The following is a 23,748-nucleotide window of genomic DNA, read 5'->3' on the forward strand; positions in this document are numbered from 1 at the left end:
ACCCCCCACCTCGGGTACCATTCCGCCTGGTCCCCTTTTGTGGGAACGAGTACTGAATGGTGAATCATAGCGTTTACAGTGCAGAAGACCATTCGGCCCATCGAGTCTGTACCGACCCTTGGAAAGAGAACCCCACTTAAGCCCACACCTCCACCCTAACCCAGTAACCCCACCTAATCTTTTTGGATACTAAGGGCAATTTATCATGGCCAATCCACCTAAACTGCACACCTTTGGATTGTGGGAGGAAACTGGAGCACCCGGAGGAAACCCAAGCAGACACTGGGAGAACATAAGACCATAAGACATAGGAGTGGAAGTAAGGCCATTCGGCCCATCGGGTCCACTCCGCCATTCAATCATGGCTGATGTGCATTTCAACTCCACCTACCAGCATTCTCCCCATAGCCCTTAATTCCTCGCGACATCAAGAATTTATCTATCTCTGCCTTGAAGCCATTTAGCGTCCCGGCCTCCACTGCACTCCGCGGCAATGAATTCCACAGGCCCACCACTCTCTGGCTGAAGAAATGTCTCCGCATTTCTGTTCTGAATTTACCCCCTCTAATTCTAAGGCTGTGCCCACGGGTCCTCGTCTCCTCGCCTAACGGAAACAGTTTCTTTGCGCCCACCCTTTCTAAGCCATGTATTATCTTGTAAGTTTCTATTAGATCTCCCCTTAACCTTCTAAACTCCAATGAATACAATCCCAGGATCCTCAGCCGTTCATCATATGTTAGACCCGCCATTCCAGGGATCATCCGTGTGAATCTCCGCTGGACACGCTCTAGTGCCAGTATGTCCTTCCTGAGATGTGGGGCCCAAAACTGGACACAGTACTCCAAATGGGGCCTAACCAGAGCCTTATAAAGGCTCAGTAGCACTTCGCTGCTTTTATATTCCAATCCTCTTGAGATAAATGACAACATTGCATTCGCTTTCTTAATCACAGATTCAACCTGCATGTTTACCTTTAGGGAATCCTCGACTAGCACTCCCAGATCCCTTTGTACTTTGGCATTATGAATTTTCTCACCGTTTAGAAAGTAGTCTATAGAACATAGAACAGCACAGAACAGGCCCTTCGGCCCTCAATGTTGTGCCGAACAATGATCACCCTACTTAAACCCACGTAACCCGTATACCCATAACCCAACAATCCCCCCATTAATCTTGTACTACGGGCAATTTAGCATGGCCAATCCACCTAGCCCGCACATCTTTGGACTGTGGGAGGAAACCGGAGCACCCGGAGGAAACCCACGCACACACGGGGAGGACGTGCAGACTCCTCTATGCTTGGATTCTTTTTTCCAAAGTGCAAGACCTCACATTTTCTCGCATTGAATTGCATCAGCCATTTCCTGCACCACTCTCCCAAACTGTCTAGATCCTTCTGCAGCCTCCCCACTTCCTTAGCACTACCTGCCTGACCACCTAACTTCGTATCATCGGCAAACTTTGCTAGAATGCCCCCAGTCCCTTCATCCAGATCATTAATATATATGGTGAACAGCTGCGGCCCCAACACTGAACCCTGTGGGACACCGCTGGTCACCGGCTGCCATTCCGAAAAAGAACCTTTTATCCCAACTCTCTGCCTTCTGTCAGACAGCCAATCCTCAACCCATGCCAGTAGCTCACCTCGAACACCATGGGCCCTCACCTTACTCAGCAGCCTCCTGTGTGGCACCTTATCAAAGGCCTTTTGGAAATCCAGATAGACCACATCCACTGGGTTTCCCTGGTCTAACCTACTTGTCACCTCCTCAAAGAATTCTAACAGGTTCGTCAGGCACGACCTCCCCTTACTAAATCCATGTTGACTTGTTCTAATCCGACCCTGCTCTTCCAAGAATTTAGAAATCTCATCCTTAACGATCGATTCTAGAATTTTACCAACAACCGAGGTTAGGCTAATTGGCCTATAATTTTCCATCTTTTGTCTTGATCCTTTCTTGAACAAGGGGGTTACAACAGCGATCTTCCAATCGTCCGGGACTTTCCCTGACTCCAGTGATTTTTGAAAGATCTCAACCAACGCTTCCGCTATTTCTTCAGCCACCTCTCTCAGAACTCTAGGATGTAGCCCATCGGGGCCAGGAGATTTGTCAATTTTAAGACCTTTTAGCTTTTTTAGCACCATCTCTTTTGTAATGGCAACCATACTCAACTCAGCCCCCTGACCCTCTATAATTTTTGGGATATTACTCATGTCTTCCACTGTGAAGACAGATGCAAAGTACTTATTAAGTTCTCCAGCCATTTCCTCGTCTCCCATCACTAGCCTTCCGGAATCAGTTTGAATTGGCCCAATATATACTTTGGCCTGTCGTTTGTTTCTTATGTATTGAAAGAAACTTTTACTATCATTTCTTATATTACTGGCTAGCCTGCCTTCATATTTAATCCTCTCCTTCCTTATTTGTCTCTTTGTTAACCTCTGTTTGTTTTTGTAGCCTTCCCAATCTTCTGATTTCCCAGTGCTTTTGGCCACTTTATAGGATCTCTCTTTTTCTTTGATACATTTCCTGACCTCCTTTGTCAGCCATGGCTGTCTAATCCCTCCCCGGATAATCTTTCTTTTCTTGGGGATGAACCTCTGTACAGTGTCCTTAATTATGCATACAAACTCCTGCCATTTCTGCTCTACTGTCTTCCCCACTAGGGTCTGCTTCCAGTCGATTTTCGCCAGTTCCTCTCTCATGCCCTCGTAATTACCTGTATTTAACTGTAACACCATTACATCCGATTTTGCCTTCTCTCTTTCAAACTGCAGACTGAACTCAACCATATTATGATCGCTGCTTCCTAAGTGTTCCCTTACTTTAAGATCTTTTATAAAGTCTGGTTCATTACATAGCACTAGGTCCAGAATAGCCTGCTCCCTTGTGGGCTCCATGACAAGCTGTTCCAAAAAGCCATCTTGTAAGCATTCCATGAATTCCTTTTCTTTGGATCCACTGGCTACGTTATTTACCCAATCCACCTGCATATTGAAGTCCCCCATGATCACCGTGACCTTGCCTTTCTGACATGCCTTTTCTATTTCCCGGTACATGTTGCGCCCCTGGTCCTGACCACTGTTAGGAGGTCTGTACATAACTCCCATTATGGTTTTTTTTGCTTTTGTGGTTCCTCAATTCTACCCACACAGACTCCACATCATCCGACCCTATGTCGTTTAGTGCCATAGATTTAATTTTGGTCTTAACTAACAAGGCAACCCCACCCCCTCGGCCCACCTCTCTGTCTTTTCGATAGGTTGTATATCCTTGGATGTTTAACTGCCAGTCCTGAACCCCCTGCAGCCATGTCTCTGTGATGCCTACCACATCATAATCATTCACGATGATCTGTGCCATTAGTTCGTCTACTTTGTTACAAATGCTACGAGCATTCAGGTAAAGTGCCTTAATGCTAACTTTCTTATCATTACAGATATTGGAAGTCCTAAGATGTCCAAAGTTATCCTTCCTTTTTGTTGAATTCCTAGTCTGCCTCAAGCTTAAATCCACCTGCCTACATGTTATCCTCCTGCGTATCTTGCCATTTAACTCCATGCTCCCTGTCGCTTTCACTTTCCCTTCCCCCCAACTCAGAAGTTTAAAGTCCTACTGACCACCCTATTTATCCTCTTCGCTAGAACACTGGTTCCAGATCGGTTCAGGTGGAGACCGTCCCAACGGTACAGATCCCCCCCGGTTCCAAAACTGATGCCAATGTCCCATGAAGTGGAATCCCTCTTTCCCACACCAATCCCTTAGCCACGTGTTTACTTCCCTAATTTTCTTGTCCCTATGCCAATTGGCACGTGGCTCGGGCAGTAATCCGGAGATTATGACCCTTGAGGACCTGTATTTCAATTTTCTTCCTCGTGCTTGATAGTCCCCGAACAGGTCCTCCACCCTAGCTTTACCTATGTTGTTAGTCCCAACGTGGACCACAACAACTGGGTCCTCCCCCTCCCGCTCCAATATCCTTTCCCTGGACATGCAGAATTCGCACAGACAGTGCGAACCTGGGACCCTGGAGCTGTGAAGCAATTGTGCTAACCACTGTGTTACCGTGCTGGCCTGCCTTGGCTGGGATCTCCTCGGTGATGCTCCTAGATGCTGGGTGGCTGTTTTGATATGGTGAAGATAGAGCTGACTTCAGTTTGCGAGATCTGATTAGATCTGCATGAGGCATACCGGCTGTCGGGAAGCCCGGGGAGAGGCTTCTCCCACATCACGCCCCCAATTCTGGCGCAACAAGGCTGGTAGATCATGCTCATCATCTCCACTGACATCCAGCATCCAGAAGCCACTGACAGTGATTGTACGCACTTACACACACTCACTCACACACTCTTTCGGAGATCCACATGACTTGGTGCCAGATTTAAATTGTCTTTAGCCAAGGGAACATCATGCCATAAAAATTGATTGATCTTTGTGGGCAACTTCGTTTGAGGTAATTGGAGAGCACTGTGAACCTCAATCTAGCCTTGGTCATGGGTAGGCTTTTAAAGAAAATGTTAAAGGAGGAGGAGAAAGTGATGGGGTTCAGGGACAGAATTTCAAAAGTTTGGGACCTTTCATCTCAAGATATGGCTGTATTGTGTTTGCAAATATAACCAAGAACTGGAACAGCACGTGGAAACCATTCAATACTTTGGAATAGTCAACTGTAAATTAAAGCACTATCTGCTACATTCATATTGAATTAACATAATTTTCAATGTTGTGGTCCATATAATTTTCATTTAAGAGGTTAAATGGCATGAACTGGGATTCATTTTTGTCTAATTTAGAATTACCTTTTAACTCCAGAAAATACTTTGTTATTTGGGCATTCTCACGTGAGAGAGAATGTTAAATGTTACTAGTCTCAGTGGGATATCCTCTATATACTTCCTGAGTTTATGGTTTCCTGAGATAGCTGGTAACAGCTAATTAAGCCATTTCAACAAGATGGGATATTCCTGTACAGAGAAGATAATTTAAGTATTTCCCATTCTAATGTAAATCTCATCGGAGATTTTTGCTCTTAACTGATGTAAACAATTGTAAGGAATATTGCAGACTGATTTATTGTTTCCAAGTAATTTAGTAGATACAATTACATTTTCATACTATGTTCTTTTTGCTTAACCTACTGAGCTTATTTTGATAAACTACATTTCTTATGCTCGGCTGAAAGATTTTCTTTATATACCGAAGTGTTCTTTTGGTGTGTTTGAACACTGTTTTGAGCATTGTTTAAAGTAACAGCCCAAGTTTGTAATTTGAATGCTGAACATTAACACAGGAACTTTATCTTGTCAGTGTTGTTTTTTAAATTGGTTAAAATATGCACTTTATAGTTGTAGGAATCTAAACAGACATATTGCATGACATAGAATCTGTATAATTATAAATGTTATCTATCGAAGATACCAAATAATTTTTCATTTAAACTGGTTAATGATTCACTTTATGATCATATGAAACTGCCTTATTACAGCATATTAAATTAGCCTTATCTATTATTCACTTTTTATCTAATGTGCTAAATATTTCCCCTCAATTTTGTGGTTAAAGTTATAATTAGTAGATTATAAGCAGTAACTAGAGACTCTTGTAGAATTGCTCTTTGGTGATTAGGATATACATTACAAAGAATTAACCTACCAGTGTATTTATCAAACCAGTTTGTCCAATTTTCTCCCACTTGCATAATTAATGAAGTATGCCAAAACCATTGTATGGGTTGGATTTCCATTTCAGGATTGGGATCCTGATTCTGGGGCCCAGCTGCACATTGATCTCTGACATTTGGTGCAATTTTTAAGGAGATGGCCATGAATATTTGCCGTCCAATTAGTAGCAAGGGTTGTGGTGAGGAAGTGTGAGTTTATGTGGTGGGCATTTAGCAGACATTAATGAGGACGCTGTATTTTATGGAATGACAGAGCAGCAGCATGTCAGACGTCTGTGGAAGCAGTCCCATAATTTACCAACACCTACTTAGAGGCTCTTTTGGGGGTGATAACAGCCCAGTAAGAGTGTACTGTTTCCAGAGAGTGGCAGGAGAAAACCAGCCTCAGAAAGCAGGCAAGGCTGGAGCTGGCTCAGGTGGTGAATAGCTGCAGTGTTGTCCGAAGGCATGGATGCAGTGCAGGAAGTGCTTGTGACCTTGAGGTCTGGCAAGGTGAGTGCAATGCAACACCCAGATGACAGGTCTCCAATTCTGTCATCAGCAAACCCATGAACTGAGCAGCCTGAGGATACATATACTCAGGGGCAGTGGCCATATGTGTGCCTCGAAGCACTCCTGAGCCATAGGCAAAGCTTACGCCACAATCATGTGGAGATAACACTGGGGACAGCAGCATCGCATGTAAGTGAACTGCTGGTTGCAGGGAAGGAAGGCACCATGATCTTGACGCTTCAGCTCTTGACCTTTCAGCAATTTGTGATAAAGGGGCCCATCTGGTGGTGGAGTGCTACATCTCGCTCTTGTGTCCATGGAGGAGGAGGCCAGGGTGGCAGATCATCAGTAAGTTGGTGATGGTGAGCTAGGACTCTGCCCGAGATCTTTTCCTCTCCAGGTAATGGGCATGTAGCTCTCCCTCTGTTTTACAAAAGCTAATGTATAAGCTCTGGCCTGCTGTTGCTTTGTTGAAGCATCTGCTGAAAAGACAGCTTTCTTTGCAGATGATACAAAGTTGGGTGGGAGGGTGAGCTGTGAAGAAGATGCAGAAATGCTTCAGTGGGATTTGGACAGGCTGAGTGAATGGGCACATGCATGGCAGATGCAGTATAATGTGGATAAATGTGAGGCGATCCAGTTCGGTAGCAAAATTAGGAAGGCAGATTATTATTTGAATGTTTGTAAGTTGAGAGAAGGTCTCAGCGAGACCTTGGTGTCCCCGTGTATCAGTTGCTGAAAGCCAGGACGCAGGTGCAGCAGTCAGTAAAGAAGGCAAATGCTATTTTGGCCTTCATAGCAAGAGGATTTAAGTATAGCTTTAGAGATGTTTTACTGCAATTGTATAGGGCATTGGTGAGGACACACCTGGAGTATTGTGTGCAGTTTTGGTGTCCTTTATCTGAGGAAAGAAGTTCTTGCTACGAAGGGAGTGTAGCAAAGGTTGATCAGGCTGATTCCTGGGATGGGGGACTGTCATATGAGGAGAGACTAAATCAGTTAGGATTATATTCATTGGAGTTTAGAAGAGTGAGAGGAGATCTCATAGGAACTTGTAAAATTCAAACAGGATTAGACAGGGTAGATTCAGAAAAGAATTAAATGACTAGTGTTGAAAAGTAACATTAACTTTAAACTTGCAGTGAACAAAATGTATTTTTTGCAATTCATCTAATTTACACGTGCTAATTCAGCAAAAGAGAAGGAACTTTAAAGATTTTAAAGTACTTGTAAAAATGTCCTCTGACTATCCCAAATTGCTACACAGCAGTCAAATCACTTTGAAGTGTTGTTAATGACCATTCATCAGTCATCGACTAGAAACATTGACTCTGTTTCTCTCCACAGATACTGTCTGACCAGCACTATTTCCAGCACTTTTTTTTTGGTTGTTTTATTTCTGATTTCCAACATCTGTGGTATTTTGTTTTTGTAATAGTATTTTTCCATTTGTCCTTTTTGGTCTGTAAAGTGGCTGTGAATGCTGCCACATGTGCTTAATGTTCTTTGTTTATCGACTAGTAGAATTCTAGTTGTCTATTTGTTTTGCACTTGAATGCTTTAAGAAACTTCAGTTTTTCACAAACATGGAGATATTTTGTTTGTGCTTTGTTAGGAGTTATAGCTTGTGATGGATGTGGGACTGGTTACACTGAAAAGCATGCTTGAGAGATGCTTCTAATTGGTATTGAAACAGAGTGGGAACATCTTTTGTTGGAGCTATGGTTCATAAATAACTATATATAAAAAGATTAAACTGTTTCAAAATAATTATTAGTAGCTAATAAGGATGAAATGCAATGGAAGAGAACAAACTCCTAATAATGAAACCATTAGCATTTGTTTGGTAGTTGGTTCTTCAAGTAATTAATTGCATTTTTCTCAAGCATGTGAATGCTGGGAATTAGCTATTAAAATGGCTGTAATGCTGGCTAGCTTATATTTTCAGTGCTCTATGTTTCTCCTAACATTACTCAACACCTTGTTTAGTGAGGGAAAGGTAATTTAGGCAGGAGCATTTGCATCATTGTGCTTTCCACGTTCACAGGCCCAAAGCTCTATTTAGAAGCCATTCCCCATCACCAACTCCAAGCCACATGGCAATCGGTCAAAAAATAATTCATAAGCAAGGGCAAGATCAAATGTCAGTAAAAGTTGGTTATTCAAAACCCCCTATTTGATTACGTAGTAAAAAAACCTCTTTCAATTTTAGGGTTTACGAGCACACATGAGTAAGTTCCCAGGAAAGTATGATCATGTTGTGGCATTCAAACCAACTGGATGGACCTATTCTGGCCTGAGTGGCACAATTTATGACATCAAGCCTAGAGTACAAGGAAAGTTTACTATTTATGGTAAGTATATATTAAGCTGTGTGGAGTTCTTTTCTCTATTTCTTTACGAGCTTCATGCATTTAGTAAAAGTGGAATAGTAAAATGTTGAAGTTGTGTTCAATTAGAATAGTTTTTTTTTTGCAGAAAAGCAGCATTCCCAAAGGAAAATGAACCCCCATTCATACTTAAATTAAAAAATGCTAGGAATTTTATATTTTGTGCATTGCTGAGTTCTTTACTCCTCTTTCCATGCAACCCCATGCACACGAATCCACCACTACTCCTCCTCCCTCAAAAACCTTTATTTTGTAAATTGGGTGTTCAAAAATAAAACTGTTTAATTAGTATTTCTGTGGAGAAAGGGTAGGTTTTTGTGGAGAAGGGATAGATTTTGTTACCTATTATGTGATCAATTGGCAGGCAAGGCACTTGCAATTTACAAACATTTCACCACAAGATTGTTTGGGCGCGATTCTCTTCGATAGCATAGTGGTTAGCATAATTGCCTCACAGCTCCAGGGTCCCAGGTTCAATTCCCAGCTAAGGGTCACTGTCCATGCTGAGTCTATACGTTCTCCCCGTGTGTGTGGGTTTCCTCCGGGTGCTCCGGTTTCCTCCCACAGTCCAAAGATGAGCAGGTTAGGTGGACCGGCCATGCTAAATTGCCCTTAGTGTCCAAAATTGCCCTTAGTGTTGGGTGGGGTTGCTAGGTTATGGGGATGGGGTGGAGCTGTAGGCTAGGCTAGGGTAGGGTGCTCTTTCCAAGAGCTGGTGTAGACTCGATGGGCCGAATGGCCTCCTTCTGCACTGTATATTCTATGATTGTGCTCGAGTGAGAGCACAAAGCGGCTGGAGAATCTCGGGAGAGGCCTCCAGTAATAGCCTCCGTGCTCATGGGATTTACCCAAGTCCCGCAAGATGTTGGAGTCGGACTGTCACCCAAAAGGGTCCAAACAGCGCACGCTGAAGTAGGTTGTAGCCCTACTTACGACCTACCTGTCCGGGATCCTACGGTTTTCATCGATTCTCCGGTCTCCCCAGGGAGGCTGTAGCTGGGTGCCGATCAGCACTGGTCCACACAAACATGTCTCCCGGCCATCGGAGACCCCTGGGTGGTCTGGGTCAGTGCAGGGTGGCTCCCTGGCAGTCTGCCTGGGTGGCACTGTCAAGCTGGCTGGAGCACTGCCTGCATACCAGGGTGGTAGTGCAAGGATGCCAGGGAGGCACTGCCAAGAGTCAGTGGCTGAAGGGGTCCATGACCATGAAATGAGGGTGATGGGGGATGGGGGGGGCTTGAAGGGTGGGGAATGCAGGGCAGGTAAGTAGGGGGCTCCAGGAGGTTGGGGGAGGGTCCTGGAAGGGAGGGAGTGCTGTATGGGTGATTGAGAGTGGGGGGGGGAGAAAGAGAGTGAGGAGAGGGGGCTCCCAGGGACCACAGTGGGCTGTCCTCACTTTGGGGGGATATGGGGGTAGTGCCCATTGGGAATGACATTGCCCATGGGTGGGGGTAGACCCACAAGCTCACTTAGAGATCGGGGTACCCTTTCAAAATGGCGGCCCCGCTTGTTCTGCTCCCCAGTGCTAAAAGAAATTCTGCTAAACCGGTGAGAAATTTTTTAGGGCCCCAAAAAATGACTCGAGTGCCATTGAATAGCGGTGGGGAACTCGCCAGTGCGAATTTTCCTTTTTAAAAAAAACCCGCCACAAATGAGCTTAGAAATTTTTCTGGAGAATCACGCCCTTTGTTATTAAACAATAACGAGAAATAATACAATGGTGCAAACATTACAAAATAATTACGTACATTGATGGAGGGGCTGAGGGTAACGTTAGCATCCATCCTGTTACTAATGTCTGATTTTCTATTTCTAAAATTGCTGTGTTGCAGGTATTCCTTACAGTGAACACAGCAGTTATCTTGAGATGAAGAGATTTGTGCAGTGGTTGAAACCAGATAAAATAATTCCTACAGTTAACAATGGAAGCTGGCAGGAAAGGAGTATGATGGACAAAATATTTAACGAATGGAAGATTGAAGCTGAGCAAGGGAAAGTTGCACAATTTTAATGAACTGATATTTTGTATAAATGTGTAGAGAATATTTGGATGTGTAGTCCATTTTCATTTATTTTAGAGGGTGCTGAAAGAGGAATGAATTATTACATTTATTTAGAAGTATTATAAAGCAATGAGAGCAGAAATCTATTGTTTATATAATTAAAACTGTACATTTGTAAATAATATATTTCAAAGTAACTGAAATGTGTGACCTTATGTTCTGCATCACTTGACTATATAGTCATGCAGAAAGATTTTGGGACTAACTTAAGAAATATAGATATATTATACAATACACATGTAAATCATACCAGAAATGGATGTGGCTTAACTCAAGTAACATGCATGATGATACGTTTCCAAGTTTTCATTATTTATAACAGGAATGAGAAATAAAGGTGAAAAATATGACTGAACCTCTGTATCCAAACCATAGTAAACATTTTTTTTCGTTAATGGATTCTTTGGCAAATACAATACATATAAACTTGCAAATCTTGCACTGTCATTGCTACTGACTGAAGAGGAGATTCTTGACTAAATGTGAGAAAGTAACACGGGCATGAGTTGCCAAAAGCTGTCCATTGTCACTGATGAATCCTTTCACTTGAGATGCATGTAACCATGGGTGTCTGTATGCAAAGTTCCTTCTGAAAGGCAATTGCACGAATGATTTGATTTTGAATGTTCCAGAAGACATCCAATTTTGTGCACTTTAAACATTTAAAATGTATTAATATTAAGGATACTATAGTTGAACTTTATTATTAGAAGTTACAGTAGGCTTTTTCAAACTGTGGGTCGCAGACTGGTGTCGGGAGGGTCGCAGAGCAATCGGTTGCGGCGTTCCCTATTGCAGAAGTGCCCAACGGCCGTGTCCGGCTTTTAAATTGAGAATGCTTGCTGCAACTGGCCCGGAAGAACTATTTTGAAAAACGCTGCTTTATGATATACTTGTGGCAAGCTTATCACCGAAAAGCTTGTGAACATGCCTTATGGTATGACTTCTTTGAGTCAATTCTAAGTAAAATCAGTATACAAGACTTGCCACATTCAAAAAGAATGAAGAGATGTGCTGGCTTTCGTGGGTTTTTTTCATTGGCTGTATTGGTGTTGCTAGTTATGCTTTCCCTTAATTTGCTCTGTTTTAATTACCTTTGTTTAAGAGTCGCCAGGTACCTTTCTGATACCACCACAAGGTTCAAAACCAAATACTGATCAATGACTCGATACACCAGTAAGTTTGAAATCAATGCACATTTATTTACACACAGTCAATTATTACTCATGCACGAACTCTACTCACTAAACTACAACTACTACTAAAAGCCTATACTTAGCTTTTAGGGGGCCCATTCAGTCAGAGGAACAATGGTCGTTATCTGGTTCTGATACTGTTGGCTTTGAACTGGTATAGAATAGTAGCTAGGAGCGCCTATCTCGTAGCGTGCGTTGATCTTGGACTTACTTGGCTGGTGCTTGGTGGGCCTCCGTCGCTGAGAGCCAAAGCCAAGGTGAAGAAGAAGAGTAAGCGAGCGAACTGACCTTGGGGACTCTTCTTTATACCCCAAGGGGTCTCGCGCCCTTCTGGGCAGACACAGGACTTGGTCCCAATTAATTGGACCGTGTCCCAATCGTTTGTATCGATTCTCTCCAATAGCGTGGTCGTTCCCCAATCGCTGGGCGGGCTCTAAGTAACAGTTGGCCTGCCTTTGTTTTAGTCTCCACTGGCGCCGAGGAGTCTGCCCTGGTACTGATTGTTTCTCTTTTGTCCCCGGAGGTAGCTCATTACTATGCTAATGGCTTGTAGTTTCAGTTCTGTCTGGGCTCTGCAAGTTCCAATCCACAGGAAACCTTGTATCTGCTTGTTTTTCTAGTGCTGTCCATTTTTCCCTGTACTCTTTGCGAGTATCCATTTTGGAATCAGGACGTGGCCACCCCAGGTGGCTACATTGGTATATAGATGTAGCAGTCGTTCCTAGCAACAGGATTTTTATTGTAATAGTGCTGTGTTCAATTTAAAGTTTCATATAAGTCTTTGTTATAGACACTTCTGTTGTGCTGCCAAACAAATCGGGTTATGGTTGGACACACCTAATTTCATTCAAGTGCTGTTTGCTGTGTGACTTCTCTTTTTTAATAACTATTCCCTGGTGTTCAATGTCACAGTCCCATTTGTTTAAATTAGTTGCGTTCTTTCTGCTGGTTAATTAAAATTATATAAATTTACTGCTCTAATATATTATTGACTGCCTAATTTATTGGCAGATATAAATATTACTAGATTGGACTGTTCAGCAGGAGTAGCTTCGAAGTAAGCACACATTATTGCTAATGCTGAAAACCATGAGTGAAATGCATGATTTTCACTTATTTCCTGTTCCTTTCCAACCAGACCCAGTTTCTGTAGAGCAATGTTATCCAATAGGATTTACTTGGTAGTCGGGTCGCCATATGTGCTACATGATATGCATGTATTTTGTATTAATAAAGCAGATTTGTGATCTTTTGAAAATAGATGAGGGGTGGAATTCTCCGACTCTCTTCCCCCTTTTCTCCCCCCCCCACCTCGCTGGGTTGGAGAATCAGCGTGGCGCCACATGAATTGCACCACGCCGGGACGCAATTCTCCGCAGTGCAGAGAATCGGCGCCGGTCGAGGTATGCAGCGACTCTCCGGCCCAGCCGGCTCGCCGATTCTCCTTTCCTCTGCGCCGGCTCCTGTAGCTCTGCGCCATTTGGCGTCTGGGCTGCCGCGGGGAAGAAGGCCACTGCGTATGCGGTACTTGGTGCCGGCCCAACTGCGTATGCGTGGACCCTTCGGCGCTGGGTTCAGGCCGGGATCGGCAGCTGGAGCGGCATAGGCCACTCCAGCGCCGTCCTAGCCCCCTGTGGGCCGCAGAATCGGGTCCCGGAACAGGCGCCAATGCTGGAGTAAAACACTCCCACGTTTTATAAAATGCATCAATACTAAAGGTTATCTTTAAATATTTTGCTGCTGTAAATGTGACCATTCTCTATTTTAGTGGCCTGTTTTTGCTTCCAAATAAAAACAAATTACAACTGACTGACCTTGCGGATGGAGGTATTAAAAATTGAAACAATTCTTGGTATTTGAATCATATCCAAGTTATTCTTACAAGAAACTACTTATTCCTGTATCACAGTGGGTTACAAGAAATGCTATGAAATACAGTAGGGTTAATAAAAATAAATCACAATCAGTCGCTTGTCCACAAGTGGGAATTTTGTGCATTGGAAGAAGGGAAGACTCCACTTGAGGGTGAGACATTCTACCTGTATTCTGTAATTGAAGATATGGAAAGAGCAACAATTATAAGAAGAAAAATAAGTGAAACTTCAGAGGCAAGATAGTCAGGAATTTCATTAAGTTCTCCTTTCACTTGGACTGATAATTTGTCTAAAATAAAATCCAAACAATTTCATTCCCATCTACCACCATGGATGTTGGTATTATCGTCGTTGACCTCTGAAACAGAACATAGAACAATACAGCGCAATACAGGCCCTTCGGCCCTCGATGTTGCACCGACATGGAAAAAAACTAAAGGCCATCTAACCTACACTATGCCCTTATCATCCATATGCTTATCCAATAAACTTTTAAATGCCCTCAATGTTGGCGAGTTCACTACTGTTGCAGGTAGGGCATTCCACAGCCTCACCACTCTTTGCGTAAAAAACCCACCTCTGACTTCTGTCCTATATCTATTACCCCTCAATTTAAGGCTATATCCCCTCGTGCTAGCCACCTCCATCCGCGGGAGAAGGCTCTCGCTGTCCACCCTATCTAACCCTCTGATCATTTTGTATGCCTCTTTTAGGTCACCTCTTAACCACCTTCTCTCTAACGAAAACAACCTCGAGTCCATCAGCCTTTCCTCATAAGATTTTCCCTCCATACCAGGCAACATCCTGGTAAATCTCCTCTGCACCAAAGCTTCCACATCCTTCCTATAATGAGGCGACCAGAACTGTATGCAATACTCCAAATGCGGCCGTACTAGAGTTTTGTACAACTGCAACATGACCTCACGGCTCCGGAACTCAATCCCTCTACCAATAAAGGCCAACACACCATATGCCTTCTTCACAACCCTATCAACCTGGGTGGCAACTTTCAGGGATCTATGTACATGGACACCGAGATCCCTCTGCTCATCCACACTACCAAGAATTTTACCATTAGCCAAATATTCCGTATTCCTGTTATTCTTTCCAAAGTGAATCACCTCACACTTCTCCACATTAAACTCCATTTGCCACCTCTCAGCCCAGCTCTGCAGCTTATCTATGTCCCTCTGTAACCTGCAACATCCTTCCGCACTGTCTACAACTCCACCGACTTTAGTGTCGTCTGCAAATTTACTCACCCATCCTTCTGCGCCCTCCTCTAGGTCATTTATAAAAATGACAAACAGCAACGGCCCCAGAACAGATCCTTGTGGTACGCCACTCGTAACTGAACTCCATTCTGAACATTTCCCATCAACTACCACTCTGTCTTCTTTCAACTAGCCAATTTCTGATCCACATCTCTAAATCACCCTCAATCCCCAGCCTCCGTATTTTCTGCAATAGCTGACCGTGGGGAACCTTATCAAACGCTTTACTGAAATCCACATATACCACATCAACTGCTCTACCCTCGTCTACCTGTTCAGTCACCTTCTCAAAGAACTCGATAAGGTTTGTGAGGCATGACCTACCCTTCACAAAACCATGCTGACTATCCCTAATCATATTATTCCTATCTAGATGATTATAAATCGTATCTTTTATAATCCTCTCCAAGACTTTACCCACCACAGACGTTAGGCTCACCGGCCTATAGTTACCGGGGTTATCTCTACTCCCCTTCTTGAACAAAGGGACCACATTTGCTATCCTCAATGGCAAAATGTTTTGGATTTAAATTATTCAATGCGATTAAAGTGCTTTAAATAACCAATGGTTGCCATAGTAACTACCTTTAGACAAACATGTTTTTCATCAGCATTTAGGGTTGAAACATACAGTTGCGATCATCTGATAATGCAATTTACCCATCAGTCAGTGTTATTTCCTATTCCATTTTAACATCTGCTGGAATATTTAAACAAATTCACAGGGGTTAGCTTACTTTCCTGAACTGAATTACATGTTGCTTGAAAAATATTGGGGTTTTTTTAAGGCGCTTTTGCCAATTAGTTATATATCAGTGGAGGTGAGAAAATACTCTTTCGTTGACAGTCGAGAATCTGCCACTCAGGTAACAATGTATTGAATATTTAGGACTTTTTAAGGCTGGGGTTGGAAGTCAATGGCAGCAAAAATAACGCCACCAGCCTGTGTGCCGGTTTCCTGGCTTCATCCTCTTCCCCAGGCCATTTTCACAGACACAGGATTGGGCAGGCAGCAGGGCTACCTGTCTGTTCGCAGAGGGTAGTTAATTCAGGCCAGTTACAGAAGGCCAACTAAGATTTTCCATTTGGTCTTCAGGTTCTTGCAGATGGGGCAGGCTAATTTAACTACCTCACCTGAACAGACAGGGAGGCCAGTGCTCCATTCATGCCAAGAGGTCATCTTTGTTTGCCTGAGTGTTGCAGCAGCGATAGGTCAACATGTAGGGGGCCTCCCTCTAGGGGCATGGGGGGAAAAAATGTTTTTTTTTTAGTTTACATTTTTAAAAGTTGATGAGATTACCTTAATTACCTTCCATTGCAACCTGCTGCTACTTCTAAGCTAGAAGGCTTTGCATTGCACCTTCTTAATTGGATGGCAAACCTATTCTCTGGCCATTAATTGGCTGTCCAGGGGAAAACCGCAAAGATTGACTGCTGTGGTGCAGGTGCACCCACAATGCTGTGAGGAAAGGACTTCCTGGATTTTGACCCAGTGACAATAAAGGAATGGCGATATAGTTCCAAGTCAGGATGATGTATGGCCTGGAGGGGAACATACATCTGCTGTTTTTGACCTTTGAGGTGGCAGAGGTTTGGAAGATTCTGTCAAAGGAGTCTTAGTGAGTTACTGTAGTGCATCTTGTACATAGGTATACATTGCTGTCACTGCATCTAGTGGTGGAGGGAAAGAATGTTTAAGATGGTGTGATGTCCGGTTTCTTGAGTGTTGTTAGAGACAAACACATCAAGACAAGTGGAGTTTATTCTATCATATTCCTGACTTGTACTTTGAAGATGCTAGTCAGGCTTTGGGAGTCAGGTGGTACGTTACTCGCTGCGGAATTCCCAGTCTCTGACCTACTCTTACAGCCAAAGTATATGGCAAGTCCAGTTCTGTTTCTGGTCAATGATAACCTTCAGGATATTCATAGTGGAGGATTCATCAATGGTAATGCCATCAAATGTCATGGGGAGGCGGTTAGATTCTCTCTTGTTGGAGATTGTCATTGTCTGACATTTGTGTGGGTGCAAATATTACTTGGCACCTATCAGCCAAGGCCTGAATGGTTTTGAGGTCTGCACATATACGCAAACTGCTTCTGTGTCCGAGGAGTCATAAATGGTGCTGAACATTGCGTAGTCATCAGTGAACATCCTCACTTTTGACGTGATGGAGGGAAGGGCATTGATGCTGCAGCTCGAGCTGATGGGGGAGGGTGAGAACCCGTCCCAGTACTAATTAGACCGAGCTCATCGGTCACTAAGGCCGAAGCCCAAAGTGAACGAGCCGCCAAGAGCAGTAATTATCTGCTTCCATAAGTACTGCATGAAAGAGAAGGTGTTAAGCTGGGCGAAGCTGAAGTGCGAGGTGCAGTGGGATGGTGCGGTAGTTCAGATCCACCAGGACTTGACGGTGGAGTTGGCAAAAAGACGAGCGGCATTTGGACGAGTGAAGGTGGCACTGTACAAAAAGGGAGTGTGATTTGGTATGGTGTACCCGGCGAAGCTAAGGGTAATGTATGATGCCAAAGATTTTTATTTTGATACAGCGGAGGCGGCTGAGGCATTCGTGAGGGCAGAAGGCTTGGGACAGACGTGAGGAGCGGAGCTGGAAGAGAGACTGTGGACTGTGATTGGGGAGCTTGAAAATGTATGCTACAGCTTTCTGTTTACTGATGTGTATTGTAATTTACTTCTCTTTACATTGTTATAGAGTTCGAGTTAATGGTTGGGTTGATTGGCGTTCTGTGTTACAATGGTTATATCTCATTTTAGTGAATTGTATGGGTTGGATTGGTGTTTTTGTTTTTCTTGCTCTGGGACTGGGTGGGAGGGGACGATATATCTTGGCGGGGGGAGCCACCCACGCTAGCTAACTAAAGATGGCTAGTGAACAGACGTGAGGTGAGAGGAGGACTGCGGACATTGGAGCCTGGTTAGCAGGTTTCAATGGGCCTACGAGGGGAGGGGAAGGGATTGATGCTGGGAGATGTTTCTTGGGGGGTTCTTGGGAGGGGGGGAAGGGGATCAATGTTAATAATGGATAGGGGTGGGTCAGGCTTGTGGGACAGGGCCCGGTGGTATGATGATGGTGGATCAGAAGGGTGGGGGGGTGGGGGGGTGGGGGGGGGGGGAAGAGACCCACAGTTAAGATAGTCATGTGGAACATGAGAGGGTTAGGAGGACCGGTCAAGGGTGCTTGTGCATCTTAAAAGTTTGAAGCCATTTGGCAATGCTGCAGGAGACTCACTTGAGGGTGAAGGACCAGGTGAGACTTAAAAAGGGCTGGGTTAGTCAGGTGTTTCACTCTGGATTTGACGGCAGGGCTCGCGGGGTAGCGGTAATGGTCGCCAAAAGGGTACGCTTCCAGATGGAGAAGGTGGTGGCAGATCAGGGGGGTAGATATGTGATTGTGACAGGGGCGCTGGAGGGGAGATTAGTGGTGCTGTTAAGTGTATACGGTCCCAATTGGGAGGATGTGGGATTCACAAAGAAGGTGTTCGGGGCCATCCCCGACTTGGACACACACGAGCTGATTGTGGGGGGGGGGACTGGAACTTAGTGCAGGAGCCAAGGCTGGACAGGTCACGGCCACGCTCGCTGGTCCCATCAGGGGGGGCAAAGGCGCTGGCTGGGCTAATGGTGGAAATGGGAGGGGTGGACCCTTGGAGGTTTCTGCACCCGAGGGAACGGGAGTATTCGTTTTTCTCAACAGTCCATAAGGTATACTCGCGGATCGACTTTTCCATGGTGCGGAAGGCTTTGTTGGCTGGGGTTAAGGGGTCGGAATAGTCGGCATTTGCAGTGTCAGATCATGCTCTGCATTGGGTGGATATGGTGCTGGAGAAGAGGGTAGCGTAGAGGCTGCAGTGGAAACTGGATGTGGGGCTTTGGTGGAACCAATTATTCTGTGAGAGAATTGAAAAGGTAATTAAGGAATATGTAGGTTTCAACTGTACGGGTGAGGTGCCGAAGGCAGTTGTCTGGGAGGCTCTAAAGGCGGTGATGAGGGGTGAGGTAATTTCGTTTAAGGCCAGGGTGGACAAAGAGAGGTTGGAGCGGCAGAGGGTAATAGATGAGATGTTGGAGGTAGATAGGAGTTATGCAGAAGATGGGGACCCAGCGAAGCTGGAAAACACGAAGGAACTACAGGCGAGCTTCGACCAACTGTCCACCAGGAAGGCGGTGCGCCAACTGAGATGAGCAAGGGGTGCAGTTTATGAACATGGAGATAAGTATGTTAGCACGTCAGCTCCGGAAGGAAGCAGCGGCAAGGGAAATTCTTCAGGTGAGGGATAGGACAGGGAAGTTGTTGGTGGACCCGGAGCTGATTAACAAGGTTTTTGTGGAGTTTTATGAGAGGTTGTACAGGTCAGAGCCACCCGGGGGAGACCGTGAAATGCAGGAATTTCTAGATGGGTTGGAATACCCGAGGCTAGGGGAGGGGGACAGGGCTACATTAGAAGAAGCAATAGTGGAGTAGGAGATAAAGGATGCGATTGGGAGGATGCAGTCGGGGAAGGTGGCAGGGCCGGATGGGTTTCCGGTAGAATATTATAAAAAATTCAAGGATAAGCTGTCGCCCCTGATGGTGGGGATGTTTGAAGAGGCGATAGGGAATGGGGCAGGCATCGATTTCACTTGCTAAAAAAAGATAAGGATCCGATGGAGTGTGGGTCGTATAGGCCCATATCACTTCGGAATGTGGATGCAAAAGTATTGGCAAAGGTACTGGCGGGTAGGCTGGAGGAGTGCCTCCCGAAGGTGATGGGTGAGGATCAGACGGGTTTCGTGAGAAGGAGGCAGCTTTTTTCGAACATTAGGAGGGTTTTGAACATCATTATGGCACCGGTGGAAGGGAAGGAAACAGAGATGGTTGTGGCATTGGACGCCGAGAAGGCGTTTGACCGGGGTACTTGATGGCAGTTCTGGAGCGGTTTGGGATTGGACCAAGATTTGTGAACTGGGTAAAGCTATTATATTAGGAGCTGAAGACGAGTGTCCACACAAACAACATCAGCTCGAGATACATTTCTCTCCACCGTGGGACGAGGCAGGGATGTCCTATGTCCCCCCTGCTGTTTGCACTTGCGATTGAGCCGTTGGCCATCGCATAAAGAAGTTTGGGAGCATGGAAAGAAATAGTGTGGGGGGGATAGAGAATAGGGTGTCCTTATCTGCCAACGACTTGCTGATGTATGTGTCGGAACCGAGTGTGTTAATCGGGGGAATATTGGAGCTACTGTGAGTATTTGGGTCTTTCTCAGGGTACAAGCTGAACCTGGACAAGAGTGAGTATTTTGTGGTGTCTCAGCCGGGGGTGGGGGCAGGGGTGGGGGGGCTTCCATTCCGTAGGGCAGGGACTCACTTTAGGTATCTGAGGGTGCAGGTTGCCCGGGAGTGGGGAGGCTTCGCAGGTACAATATCACTAGTTTGGTGGGGAGAGTGAAAGACGATCTGGCAAGGTGGGATAGTCTCCCTCTGTCACTGGCGGGTTGGGTACAGGTGGTTAAAATGCAATTTCTGTTTATTTTTCAATGCCTACCGATTTTCCTGCCAATGGCATTTTTCAGGGAGATTGAGGGAAGGATTACCTTGTTCATATGGGGAGGGAAGGGGGCCAGAGTGAGAAAGGTGCTGCTTCAGAGGGGAAGGCAGGCAGGGGGTTTGGGTCTCCTGAACCTGATGTACTACTACTGGACGGCGAATATGGAGAAGGTGCGGAGCTGGATCAGAGGGGTTGATTCCCAGTGGGTCAGAATGGAGGTGAGTTTGTGCAGGGTGTCGGGACTGAAAGCACTAGCAACAGCGCTGCTCCCGATAGCTCCGGGGAAATACTCGGGGAGACCGGTAATAATAGCTTCATTGAAAATCTGGAGGCAGTTTTGCCAACACTTCGGGTTGGGGGCAGGGTCAAGGGAAATACCGATTCGGGGGAACCACAGATTTGAGCCAGGGAGGTGGGATGGAGGTTTTTGGAAATGGTAAGAGAAGGGGATTAAGACGCTAAAAGATTTGTTTCTTCGGGGTCGGTTTGCAGGATTGAGGAAGCTGGAAGTGAAGTACGGGCTGGAGCAGGGGGAAATGTTTAGATCCATGCAGGTTTGAGATTTTGCCAGGAAGGAGATACAGAGCTTCCCGGATGAACCGGCCTCCACATTGCTGGAGGAGGTGCTGACGACAAGGGGACTGGAGAAGGGGGTAGTGTCAGCGGTGTGTGGAGCTATTTTGGAAGAGGAGAAGGCATCACTGGAAGGGATGAAAACAAAGAAGGAGGAAGAGTTGGGAGAGGTTATAGAGGAGGGGGTCTGGTGTGAGGTGCACCGGATAGTAAATGTCTCCACTTCATGTGCGAGGTTGGGGCTGATGCAGCTGAAGGTGGTAGATAGAGCACACCTCACGAGGGCGAGGATGAGCCGATTCTTTGAAGGAGTAGATGTGTGTGAGCGTTGTTGGGGGGGGGGGGGGGGGGGGGGGGGAGAGACGGGAGGGGGGGAGGGGGGGGGCTAATCACGTTCATATGTTTTGGTCCTGTCCAAAGCTAGAGGAGTACTGGAAGCAGGTTTTAAGGTGATTTCCAAGGTGGTGTACGTGAAACTGGACCCGGGTCCCCAGGACGCCATATTCGGGGTGTCGGACCAGCCAGGGTTGGAAACGGGTGCGGAGGCAGATATCGTAGCCTTCGCCTCGTTGATCGCCCAAAGACAGATCCTGTTGGGATGGAGAGCAGCCTCTCCACCTTGTGCCCTGGCGTGGCGGGGGGACCTGTTGGAATACCTGACCCTTGAGAAGGTTACGTTTGAACTGAGGGGAAGGACGGAGGGGTTCTACAAGTCATGGGCATTATTCATTATGCACTTTCAAGAACTGGATAACATCGAACATTAGTTGGGGTGGGAGGGTTGGGGGGAGAGGGGGGCTGTGTATTAAGGGTGACTATGGGTAATCCCTGATTCCTTTTTCTCATTTGTTTATGTAAATATGCGGGCTGATGTTTGGGGGTTGGTAGGAGAATGGGATCGTTGTTGTTGTTATGGGAATTGACATATTTGTTGCTGATTATTGTTTATTGTTGGTGGGTGTAAATGCGGGTGAAAATGTGAAAAAGGAGGAGAATAAAAATATATTTTAAAAAAATTGATGCAGCAGCTCATGATGGTTGGGCCTAGGACACTACCCAGTGGAACTCCTGCAGCAATGTCCCAGAACTGAGTGAATTGACATTCAACAACCACTGCCATATTCCTTTGTGCAAGGTATGATTCAAACCAATGGAGAGTTTTCCAACTGATTCCTATTGCCATGGCTCCTTGATGTCACACTTTGTCAAATGTTGGCTTGATGTCAAAGTCAGTTGCTGTCACCTCAGCTCTTGAGTCCTGCTATTTTGTTCATGTTTGAAACAAGGTTGCAATGAGATCAGGAGCTTGGCAGCCTGGTAGAACCTAACTGAGCATCAGTGATCAGATTATTGCTTAATAACATTATCAACAACATCTTTTCACAGGGGCTTTCAAAGGGGCTTTTCACAGTAACTTCATTGAAGCCTACTCGTGACAATAAGCGATTTTCATTTTTTTCATTTTCATTTTCATCTTCCATCACTTACCTGGACAGTTTTCGACATTGCCAGTTTAGCAGTTAGATCCTTTAGCGCTTGACCATACAATTAACAGCAGTCGCCCCATATTCAACGGCCTCTCATCATTCATTGACTTCCCCAGCAAGCGGTGACTAGTACTCCTTTTGAAAAACGTGAACCTGGCTTCTGCGGGGAGCGAGGAAGTGGGTAGCCATCTTTGCTCACAGCCAAATAACCCAGGTACGCTGGGCTTGCCACCCCAGTGGGAGGTGGGGGACCCTCCAGACGGGTGGGCCGCCAATGGAAGGTGGGGGGAAGTTAGGGGGAGGGGAAAACACACAAGACAAGAGCATGCAACCCCTGAATTGTGTGGTCCCATTCCGGGACCAAACTCATCCCCTGCCCGTCACCCCACCGACCACCCAGACCCTCGAATAACTGCCGAGGCATCTGGCCGTGTGGCTGAATTCTATTGCTAATAAGAAATTGGCAATCATGATTAAGTGAGCACTTCACAAAACCCAAGTAGATTCCTGTGGGTGGGCAGGCCATGTAGCATGTGGGAGTCATTGCCTAGCATCCCAATCAGACCTTGATGCATGGACATTATGCTTAAACAATACGGGAGGCAACACCACACAGCAGCCAACATCCAAACACCCATGGATGGGACACAGCTCCGGCACATGTCCACGGATGGTGGGTGCGTGCTATGGAGAAGGGGAGATGCCTGAAGAGATATGCTAAGGGTTCGGAGATCAGCCCGCATAGTGAAAGAAAGTGTCAGAGGTGTCATAATGGTTGTGCTCAAGGGCTTTTAATGTGTCACAGGTGTCATACTCCTCACTCCCAATGGTGCCGCCCCACTATCCCCACCACCTCCTCCCCCAGTGCCCTCAGTAATCCTCAAAGTGCTTCGACTTCCTCGCTCTACCGCTACATCTAGGTGTGTCCCCAGGATGCGCATCTGAGGTGGTGGCAGCCAGCTGCTTATCTCGTCCCATTGCTTTCGATGCCCCTGGCAGGCGACCTCTGGGGTTGGAGGACACTGGCGCACTTGTCGACTGTACGTTCACAGTCGTGCCACCCTGTCCCGTGTGCTGACCTCATCAGATGGGGTTGAACTCGGAGGAGCTAGTGGTCATCATCCCCACTCCATGGGTCCGGGATGGCTCCCAGTGCCCCCTCCTACCAC

The 23,748-nt window shown here is 45.7% G+C and overlaps 1 protein-coding gene across 1 annotated transcript in view; it reads left to right on the forward strand.

The window, feature by feature from the left end:
- dclre1a (DNA cross-link repair 1A (PSO2 homolog, S. cerevisiae)) overlaps positions 1–10,982 on the forward strand; it is a 45,771-nt gene extending 34,789 nt beyond the window's left edge. Inside the window, exons 8-9 of the mRNA XM_038822043.1 lie at positions 8,387–8,528; positions 10,397–10,982. Of these exons, the coding sequence (XP_038677971.1) occupies positions 8,387–8,528; positions 10,397–10,575 (321 nt within the window). The 3' untranslated portion in view covers positions 10,576–10,982. The remainder of the gene's footprint in view (positions 1–8,386; positions 8,529–10,396) is intronic.
- The last annotated feature ends 12,766 nt before the right edge of the window (positions 10,983–23,748 follow it).

Source organism: Scyliorhinus canicula, chromosome 16, assembly GCF_902713615.1.
Source record: "Scyliorhinus canicula chromosome 16, sScyCan1.1, whole genome shotgun sequence".
Lineage (NCBI taxonomy): Eukaryota > Metazoa > Chordata > Chondrichthyes > Carcharhiniformes > Scyliorhinidae > Scyliorhinus > Scyliorhinus canicula.